Source organism: Penaeus chinensis, chromosome 27, assembly GCF_019202785.1.
Source record: "Penaeus chinensis breed Huanghai No. 1 chromosome 27, ASM1920278v2, whole genome shotgun sequence".
In the NCBI taxonomy this organism is placed as follows: Eukaryota; Metazoa; Arthropoda; class Malacostraca; order Decapoda; family Penaeidae; genus Penaeus; species Penaeus chinensis.
Window position 1 is genome coordinate 5,004,850 of NC_061845.1, and position 11,907 is coordinate 5,016,756.

The 11,907-nt window shown below is 38.3% G+C and overlaps 1 protein-coding gene across 1 annotated transcript in view; it reads left to right on the forward strand.

Moving 5' to 3' along the window:
* The window catches only part of LOC125039278, an 11,861-nt gene extending 1,399 nt beyond the window's left edge, over positions 1-10,462 (forward strand). The window contains exons 2-6 of the mRNA XM_047633115.1: positions 2,392-2,398; positions 3,727-4,218; positions 7,839-7,975; positions 8,516-8,630; positions 10,049-10,462. Coding sequence (XP_047489071.1) covers positions 2,392-2,398; positions 3,727-4,218; positions 7,839-7,975; positions 8,516-8,630; positions 10,049-10,462 — 1,165 coding nt within the window. The remainder of the gene's footprint in view (positions 1-2,391; positions 2,399-3,726; positions 4,219-7,838; positions 7,976-8,515; positions 8,631-10,048) is intronic.
* The last annotated feature ends 1,445 nt before the right edge of the window (positions 10,463-11,907 follow it).

Genomic DNA, 11,907 nt, shown 5'->3' on the forward strand with positions numbered 1-11,907 from the left:
AATGTGCAATTAATTTCCTTCATCAAGCGAGAGGTTTCACAAGAGGGAGAGAAGAGTGATTCCCTCTATACGTTATATAATGTTCATCATCATCATTATTATTACTATTATCGATATTATCGTTGTTATTATTATCGTTAATACCATTATTATTGTCATTATTGTTAGTATTATCATTATTATCGTTATTTTTGTTAGTATTATCATTATTATTATGATTACTGATTATTATTATTGTTTTTGTTTGTTATTATTATTATTATTATTATTATTATTATTATTATTGATATCAATATTGCTTTATTGTTTTAATTGTTGTTTTGTTGTTGTAATGATTATGATTATCATTATTATTACCACTACTCCTACTAATATAATCATCGTTATCACTTTTATTAACATAATTATGGTAATTTTCGTCATTATCTTATTATTACTCTTAACAGAAGTATTTGCATGATTTGGTCCTTTAGAAAGTGACATCACAAACATGAAAACTCGAAATCCGATGAATAAAATCAGTATTTCATTTCTCTATCCATTCTGTCCAATTTTCGCTCAAAAAGGAGGGGCAGAGTATACGCATGAATAAAATACGCAATATGGAAAGGGAAATTTTGTTATGACTGTTGGGATTCGTCCATGAAACATTCAAGTGATGACGTCACACTTGTAGAATTCAAATTCCCGTTTTCTGTTTCTTTATTTCGGTGTCCGTTTTCTCAAATGGATTGTATTTATATGTTTACTTATTCATTTTATTTATCCGTTGTTTACTAGCGTTAAGAACAACTAAACTAGTCGCAGATGTAATGAAATGAATAAATTGATAAATACAGGAAATTATTTTGCCAAATTATTATATATTACATATACTTCAGATCGTCTCCTCAAATAGTTTCATAATAAAAATAGCTAAATATCGTATAACCGAAAATATCGTATTCGGGCAAAATGACAGCAGAAGTGAACCAAAAAAAGTAATAATAATAATAAAAAAAATGTTTAATAAGAAACGGAATCCATAGAAACAGTGATAGTGTGACAACCTTTTTTATTTATGATCATATATGTAACTGCATTTTCACGCTTTTACATATTCAAACAAAAAGATAAAAAGTGTGTCTGTCCGCATATATGCATGTCTGTATAGATATACCGTACGCATATACATGAGTATGAAAGGGTGGGACAGTAAATATAAAAGCAAAGAAAAAATCTGTTTCGATGGTGTGTTTGTGTTGACGAGCTTTTATCCAGAAAAACAAAACAAAAAAACATAGGTTATTAGAGCAGCAGAATGAAAATGAAATATAATATAAACATCCTCAGGGGAGGTTGACAAAATGGAACCGAGTGAAAGAATTGAAGAAGTTCGTAAGCTTGCAGGAATGTTGAGAAAGTTGCTATGCTGAGACGAGCAGAGACGGTAAAAAGAGGCATAAGGAGGAGAGTAATAAGCAGGATAATGAGGAAGAGGATCGTGAGGTCTAATCGGATGGTTTGCGAAGGGTAATGAGGGAACTAGCGTTAGTTGTTTGGCTTTTTCGTTGAGGGGCAAGATGCAAAGAGGGGGATAGCCTAAGCAAGCACACACACCTGAAAGTGTTTGAGTGTGTACACACACACACACACACACGCACACACACACACACACACACACACACACACACACACACACACACACACACACACATATATATATATATATATATATATATATATATAGAGAGAGAGAGAGAGAGAGAGAGAGAGAGAGAGAGAGAGAGAGAGGAAGAGGAAGAGACAGAGGCAGAGAGGGAAAGAGAGAGTGAGATTATATGTGTATAATATAAATAAAGCTATTTCTCTACACACCCACACACACACGTTTGTGTGTGAAACATTTTCTTTTTCATCTCACCGTTTTCATGATACATTTTTCACTGCAATATAATGAGAAAGAACCCGTATCCGGGAGAGTAGAAAGTAAAAACTTTTTGACGAACGAACTTTCATAAAACTTTAAAGATGAAAAAAGGTTATATTTTCGATATATCTGTGCATAGATTCGTAAACACACACATAGATATTGATGACAAAAACACATCACAATTTTGACGCAGTGACAGAAACGCCCAAAATGTACGAATGATTTTACTGGAAAGGGAGACAACGGCACCGATATTCAAATGGATTTTAACTTCATGCGATGTATTGTATGCTGTACATGTGCAACACACACACACACACACACACACACACACACACACACACCACAGATGCATGTACACTCAAACACGGTTAATGTCAGTAGTAAATTCTCAAAAGATAAATAAGAAATTAGATAACTAAATAAACATATGTAATAAAATGAATAAAAACCCAAACTGATAAAATCTCTGTCCACAGGCGTGATGTGAGTACGACAGGATACGCCCACTCCCTGACCACGCCCCTCTCTCCACCCCCATCTCTCTTCCCTCCGCTTCTGCCTTCTCGCCTTCTCTCTCCTCTCCGTTCTTCTTCTTCTTCTTCTTCTCACGTCTCGCAAATTTCTCCTCTTGCTTCTCTCTCTTCTCCTTCTCCTTTTCTTCACCAGCATCATCCTTCCATTCATCTCCCTCATTCTCCTCGGCTTTCTTCTCTCCTCGTTTCTCTTTCTCGTTCTCCCCTTCGTCTGCCTCATCCTCCACCTCCTTCCCATCTTTCTCCTCGTCCCTCTCCTCTCTCCTCTTTTCCTGTTCCTTCCTCGTCTCTTTCTTCTCCTCCTTCGCTGCTACAGCGAGAGAATCAGCTGACGGTAACTATACTATAGTCAGAAAAAATGAAAGTCATTGTTTATGGTCTAGGCGATCGCATAATGGCTCACACGTACATATATACATACACACATACACACGCAAAAACACACACACACGTACATACACACACAAACACTTACACACACACATATGCGTGCGTGTGTGTGTGTGAGTATGTGCATATAAGGTGTCTACTAGGTGTATTGTCAGCACTAAAAAATAAAACTGCATTTAAAGCATTTGATTGTACAGAGTGTGAAAACATGTCCGTATCAGCCACAGTCCATTTAATTTTGTACGCATATTTATTTACAGTAATTTATTTTATGCGTCGCCATTTTTCTGTATTTCAGATTTTTTTTGGATTGACTGCATTGCATTTTAATTATTATTTACGTGCTGACTGCATATGAGTGTTGCATTCATAAAGTATTCATAAGTAACGTATGAATATACATACACACTCACTCACTCACTCACTCACTCACTCACTCACTCACTCACACAGACACACATACATAAACACACTCTCTCTCTCTCTCTCTCTCTCTCTCTCTCTCTCTCTCTCTCTCTCTCTCTCTCTCTCTCTCTCACTCACACACACACACACACACATACACAAACACACTCTCTCTCTCTCTCTCTCTCTCTCTCTCTCTCTCTCTCTCTCTCTCTCTCTCTCTCTCTCTCTCTCTCTCTCTCTCTCACGCACACACACACACACACACACATACACACACACACACTCTCTCTCTCTCTCTCTCTCTCTCTCTCTCTCTCTCTCTCTCTCTCTCTCTCTCTCTCTCTCTCTCTCACGCACACACACACACACACACACACACACACACACACACACACACACACACACACACACACACACACACACACACACACACTCACTCACTCACACAACTTAACCGAGGTCTTCCTTTCTCCTTCACAGATGACAAGTTCAACTCTACCCACGCCCACCGGTCACCCTTATTCGATCACACCCATACCATCCTCCACGCCCATACCCAAACCCATAACCACGCCCACTCATTCACCCACACCCGCTTCCACGCCCATATCTCCTCCTACGCCCATACCCACACCCATAACCACGCCCACCCATACACCCACACCCGCTTCCACGCCCCTATCTCCTCCTACGCCCACGCCCTTCACGATATCCGAAGTTTACAACGTCTCTTTGATCTTCACTCGGAAATACCTCGCCCACACGTCACTCCGACCGGCGAACATGACTCTCAAACAACTTCAAGAACATTTAAGAACATTCTTCAAGCGCCTCGATGTCATGTCGCTCGCCACCGCCCTCGTCGGGAAGAATGTGGGCGTGGTCACGACTGTAGAACACGCCCATGCTCTGTACAATCTTCTCGACTTGTTCAGCGCCCTCGCCCTGGTCAGGCGGGCGTACTTAGAGGAGGTAAATACAGTGATGATGATTTTATGATTATAATGGAAATATTGAAAATAAGGATGATGAGGATTATGATTATAATGGTAATAATGATAACGATGATAATGATGATAATGATAATGGTAATAATAATAATAATAATAATAATAATAATAATAATAATAATAATAATGATAACAGTAACATTATTGATTAGTACAGAAATTATGATGATGATGATAATCACTATGATAATTATAATGATGATAATAATCATTATGATAATGATTATTATGATAATTATAATGATGATAATAATCATTATGGTAATTGTAATGATGATATTAACAGAAGAAATAATAATGATAATGATGATAATTATAATAATGATAATGATGGTAATCATAATAATGATAATGATGGTAATTATAATAATGATAATGATCATAGTACTACTTCTACTACTTACAATAATGGTGATGGTAATGATAGTAGTAACAAAAGTAATAATGATTATAATAGTGATAACAATAACAATAATAATTGACACAAACACAAACACAGAAACGTGTACACAAAGATGAAAGGAAAACAGCCACAGTAAGAAAAGAAATTGAATCGTAACGCTTCGAAAAACCAAAATGGATCCATTTTGAAAATAATAATAACAGTGAAAATGATAATGATATTGATAATTATAAAAATAATGATATAATAATAGTACCAATGATTATAATGGGGTTAATAACGATAACAACAACAATAACAACAATAATGTTAATAATAACAATACAAATATGATAATCGTACTAATGATAAATAACAATGATAAGGATGGTGAGGATGATTATGATGATGTTGATGTTAATGATGATGATAATGATATTGATGACAATAGTATTAAGAATAATAATGATTGTAATAGTTATAAGAATAGTGGTAATATTAATAATAATTATTATAAAGAATAATATTATAATTATTATCATTATTATCATTGTTATTATTGTTATTATTACCATATGTATTATTATCATATCATTATTATTATGATGATACTACAGCTAATACTAATGATAGTAGTACTAATGATAATAATAAAGGTAAGAATGATAATGATGATATTGGTAATGGTAATGGTAATAATCACGTTAATAATGATAATGATACTGATGAGGATGGTAATGATAATGATAATAATCATGATAAGGATAATGATAATGATAATTATTATTATTATGACCATAATAATGATAATAATGATGATGATAATGGTAATAATAGTAATCAGAATAATAATGATAATAAAAATAATAATGATAATAAAAATAATAACAATAATTATATGCATGATAATAACAATAATGATTATAAAGATAAAATTAATAATGATGATAATGATAATGGTGGTAATGATGTTAATAATGATGAATATAAAATAATAATAATAATAATACTAATGATGATAAAACAAGAAATAATGATAATAATGATAATGATAATTATAATATTAGCAATAATAATAATAATAATAATAATAATAATAATAATAATAATAATAATAATAATAATAATAATGATAATAATAATATTCATGAAATGTTAATATCGATCGTTAAAACTGTGTTAACAATAACGATAATGATAATAAGATAACGGTGAAGATAATAATGATAGTAATAATAATCAAAATAATAATAATTATTATAATAATGACAATAACAATACCAATAATGATAATGATAATAATAATGATAATGATGGATGGTAAAAAGACATCGATTTTTTATTCTAACCCAAAAAAGAAAATTAAAAAATGAAACTTCGGTCATAATAGATAAGATAAGAAGATTAAAAAGTTGATTATCATAATTTCAAAGGCACTTCCTTGTAAACATTTCATTAGCAACAGCCATGCAAAGTCATGATGGAAAAAATATATTGCATAATCTTAGGAAAGAATGTGTCTTTAACCTTGCATTGCCTTTGCAAGATTAAAAGCGTGTTCATCCGGGTGAAAAGAATGTTCAAAATATGATCCACGCAATTTTCAAAATGATAATGTCAAAATCTTCATTTCTTCAAAAGCATCGTCTTTGATCGGTAGGTAAAAAGAAAAGAAAATATATGGACATTGATATACACGGATCACCATAAATACACACGCACACATAAACACACACACACACAAACATACACAACTATACTCAAGCACACACACATACAAATACACAAATACACACACATATACACTCTCTCACATATACATACATACACACACACACACAAGCACACACACACACACAAATACACACACGCACATGCACTCACACACACATAAATACACACACGCACATACACTCACACACAAACACAAATACACACACAAACACACACACACACACACACACACACACACACAATAAACACTGGATTATAAAGGATGATATGATTGGCACCGGAAAAGGATGCAATAAATAAAACCGAGAGATGATATGAAGAGAGAAAGAGAGAGCACAAGCGTAAAACAAAGAAATAATAAAGATTATACGCCAATTATGATAATGATATTGATGATAATATTGCCAATCACTATCTTAATGATATTCGTAATTATTTATTTCATAATCATCTGAATTACAACCATAATGACTCTTTCTTCTCCTCTTCTTTCTCCTCCTCCTCCTTATTCTCCCCCCCTCCTCCCACCCCCCGCCACTTATCACATTTCCTACACTTTCTCTTTCGTCTCTTCCTCACCCTTCTTTCATTCTCTTGCTCCTCCTCTCCCTTCTATTTCTTCCTCCTCCTTCTTCATACTTATTCCTCATCATTTCTTGTTCCTCCTCCTCCTCCTCTCTTCCTCCCTGCCCTCTCCTTCCTCCTCCTTCTTCTCCCTCTTCCTTCTCTCTCTGTGTCCTCTCCTTCTCTTCTTCATACTTATCCCTCATCATTTCTTGTTCCTCCTCCTCCTCCTCTCTTCCTCCCTGCCCTCTCCTCCCTCCTCCTTCTCCTCCCTCCTCCTTCTCTCTACCTCTGTGCCCCATCCTTTTTCTTCTTCTTCTCACCTCTCTTCTCATCCTCACCTCTTTCCTCTTCTCCTCTTCTTCCTCCTCCTCATCCTACTCCTTTCTACCTGTTCCCACCATTTGCGGTTCCTCCTCCTCCTACTCTTGCCCCCATCCTCCCCCTCCACCTTTCACTGTTCCCCTCCTCCCCCTCTCCACTTTCCTCCATCCTCCTCCACCCCCACCTCCGCCCCCACCTCCCCCTCCTTTTCCTCCTCCTCCTCCTCCTCTTCCTCCACCCCCTCCTCCTCCTCCTCCTCCTCCTCTTCCTCCACCCCCACCTCCACCCACTCTTCCTCTTCATCCTCCTCCACCCCCTCTTCCTCCTCTTCCTCCTCTTCCTCTCCCTCTTCATCCTCCTCCTCCACCCCCACCTCCACCCCCTCTTCCCCCTCTTCCCCCTCTTCCTCCTCTTCCTTTTCCTCCTCCTCCTCCACCCCAACCTCCACCCCCTCTTCCTCCTCCAACCCCACCTCAACCCCCACCCCCACTCCCTCTTCCTCCTCCACCCCCTCCTCCTCCTCCTCCACCCCCACCTCCACCCTCCTTCTTCCTCCTCCCCTTCCTCCCCCTTCACAGGTGATGTCACGCTTCCTGGACGAGGCGCAACGTCACCCCAGTATTCCCGGACGTCAAATGAACCCACTGGCTTTCCTCATCCAGGGATTTCGACGTCACAGGTTCAAGCTCGAGAGGGAGTTGGAAGCGTTTTATAGGTAACGAGGGGGTGAGAAGGAGGGGTTGGGTGAGAGAGAGGGGGGAGGACGAGAGAGAGTGGCGAGGGGGGGAGAAGGGGAAAGGAGGAGGTGGAGGGAGGGTGGGTGGTGGGATGGGAGAGAGGGTGAGGGAGGGAGGGAAAGAGAAAGAGAAAGAGAGGAAGTCTACGTACCTCTCTCTTTCATCATCTCTTTCTCTCGCTCTTTCTCTCTCTCTCTCTCTCTCTCTCTCTCTCTCTCTCTCTCTCTCTCTCTCTCTTTCACCCCCCCCCCTCTCTCTCTCTCTCTCTCTCTCTCTCTCTCTCTCTCTCTCTCTCTCTCTCTCTCTCCTCTCTTCTCTCCCTTTCTCTCATGTTCATAAATACAATATATATATATATAAATAAACAAAAAAATATAAAAAATCCACCTCCCATATATCCCACCGCAGGCATATTCCAGAAACCTTTTCAATCAAATCGTTTAGTACTGTACATTGCCCGACCGCACCCCACCCAGTTACAGTTTACCCCCGGTACAATTCACCCTGACAGTTGACAGGGAGATGCTGGTACCAACCCCTGCCAACATGTACTTCATTGCCAACTTCCAACCCAAAGGACAGCCATCTCTGGAAGCTGTCATGAAAAATCTGGATGTTGATTCGCCGTTTATGGTGAGTGTGAGGCAGCCGGAGTAACATGAGCAGTACCAGAGTACGTGCAAGTAGACATACGCATACATACAAACACACACATAAACAAACACTCGTACATGTGTGTGTATGTATATATATATATATATATATATATATATATTTGTGTGTGTGTGTGTGTGTGTGTGTGTATGTATGTAATATACACATATACATGTGTCCACACACACACACACACACACACACACACACACACACACAGACACACACACACACACACATTTATATATATATTAGACGGGCACTATCAGTCGATGTCGACTTTGGCATTACTGTGGGGAGCAAGCTGTTGCCCATGCAGCAGGCTCCCTCTCTCCACGCAGCTGATGGATCCAAAGAAACGGCACAGTCCGATACGGCTTGGCACGCAGGAATTGCCAGAACGAGTGGCAGGCGACAATGAACAGCCTTAAGAACTCAGGCTCCAGATTTTCCCTCAGAGTTGACTCCCGAAGCCTTTTCATCTTACAGATACCACAAGGCAGTGTATTGTTTTGTATCGGACGAACTCCCATGTCCATACACGGACTGAACTACAAGGCAGCAGCTGACCCAGTGAAGAATCGGGCACCAAGCCGATATTAGTGGGTTTCTGGTGAAGGCCATTCAGGACTAGAACCCCACTACCGTATCTGGCAGCTCCTGTGACGCCGTTGGTGCCAAACTGTATCAGTCTATGCCGTTCCTTTGGATCCATCAGCTAAACAACAGCTTGCTCCTCACATTCTTTTGCCCAGGCAGGACATAGATAAATGGATAAATATACATACATATATATGTATATGAATGTATATATATATATATGTGTGTGTGTGTATATATCTATGTGTGTGTGTGTGTGTATGTGTGTGAGTGTGTGTGTATGTGTGTGCGTGTGTGTGTGTGTATGTGTGTATGTATGTATGTATGTATGTATGTATGTGTGTGTTTGTGTGTGTGTGTGTGTGTGTGTGTGTGTTTATGTGTGTGTGTGTGTGTGTATGTATGTATGTATACTCACTTACAATTAAAGCTCACATCTAAAAGACGCATCGGGTCATATACTAAAAGCTCAGCGAGCTAGAAAAAAAAAGAAAAGAAAAGAACACGTTATTATTTACAGGAAACGTTGTTGAACTTCACTTTTTCTTCTTAACTTTTTTCTGGGCTTATTTACTCAGGTTTATTTCTATTTGCCTAATATTTCAAGCGTCGGTGCTTCCACGTGTTTGTTATTATAAATATTAGTTTTATGTTGAGACTAATATGATGATACCGGTGAAGAAAATGATGGTAATAAAATGTAAAGGTAATGATAATACGAGAATAAATGTTTGATTATGAATAATGATTGAATTGATTAGACCAGAATTAAGAATACTTCACCTCTCGTCCCATAGGAAATGAACAACAGCTGGTACATTCTCCGCCCAGCTGACCAGCCTGCACTCCAGCTGGCGGTTAGACAAGAAAACCATCTTTGGGTGCTCTGCCTTACTAATTCGACAAGGGAGCCAGCTGGTGTTGTCGAGGAGGAGGCAACGAGAGAGCGAATTATCGAACCATCTGCACGGTTATTGGGTGATTCACCTGTTCACCTGTCTGTTAAACCCCCTGGCCCAGGAGAGCACGAACCACCTGGCCGATGGTTGGATAATTCGCCTGTTCACCCATCTGCAAAAGCACCTGGGACATCCCCTAGATCACCTGGATATTACCGAAATGATGAGGCCGTTAGACGCGAGCCATCTGTCGGCGAGATAAAGCGACCATCTGTCATCGTTAAATCTTCAAGATCCTCCAGTTTCTCGTAAGTCTTTTACCTTCTTCGCCGTCTTCAGTCATTTGCTCTTGTTATTTATTTATTTTTTTCTTTTTCAGTCATCCCCTATTTCTTTTTCTTTTTTTTTTCACTTTTTGTTATTACTTTTTTATCCTGCTTTCTTCGTCACTGTCTTGGTTTTCCCTTTCTGTTGATAGCATTTGCTTTCTTCTTCATGTTTTTTTTTTTTTTTCTATTTCCTCTCTCTCCCACTGTTATTTATCTTTTTTTCTCTTTATGTGCTTCTCTCTGTTTGTCTTTATTTCTGTCTTTCCTTAATTCTTCTTCTTCTCTCTCTCTCTCTCTCTCTCTCTCTCTCTCTCTCTCTCTCTCTCTCTCTCTCTCTCTCTCTCTCTCTCTCTCTCTCTCTCTCTCTCTCTCTCTCTCTCTCTCTCTCTCTCTCTCTCTCTCTCTCTCTCTCTCTCTCTCTCTCTCTCTCTCTCTCTCTCTCTCTCTCTCTCTCTCTCTCTGTCATACACTCACTCGCTATTTATTTATTCATAGAATAATACATTGGTCTGGGAAGCATAAAACTGAATTGATCTATTTCAGTATCATGCATTATAATAGGTTAGTACATGTATGCAATATTACTTTGTTTATATCACAGTTATACATTTTGAACGGTGAAATTATTTGGAAAATTATCATCAATACACATCTCATTCCACATTCATCTATATATACAAAGAGGTTTATGCACGTTGTAGCTCTAAAGTAGCTTTGCAGGTAATAGGTATATATTCCGTGAAACTAAGAGTAGGACTATCAGCTGTTGGTCTTAAACATGGTATACAGACCTATCACATCCATCACAGACTTAGGACAGGGTTATATGATTTTGTTGATATCATGTATTATCATTAGTATTATTTGATGTGATCGGAGGGTCAATATCCCGGTGAAACGAAACGTAGAGCTCTATCCTACACGTTGCCTACTAAAGATATATGGTTGCGTGACACCCCACTCCAAGCGAGATATCTGTATTCTGTCTTGGAGTGAATGCGTAATCTGCTGCGGTTTCTTCGGGTTATAAAGCTTGCGTCGAAATGCTGCAGTCTTTTGGGGAACTTGTCTTCCTAAGTTTGCTATATTTGCTCGAAGACTTGGGGTTTTATGTCATATTTCCTTGGCATGGTAATGGGCTGATTCCTCTGCAAGACAAAATCTGTATGCCAGGTTGAATGACGGGATGTAAGCGAGAAGCTGCTTCGTCTCATTTCACAAGAGGACAGCTGGTATGGATGGTGAGATCATGAGCATATATTATTGCTTAAGTAAAGTTTCATTAAGTCACCAAATTAGATAATGCACATGAGTGGACCTAGAAAACTACCCTGGGCGATTCCCGTCTTTATAAGGTATTTCTCAGTCATTTTTTATATGACTAAGATAAAGGAAGATTTTAATGTTAGCTTTTTAGGAGAGCAAATA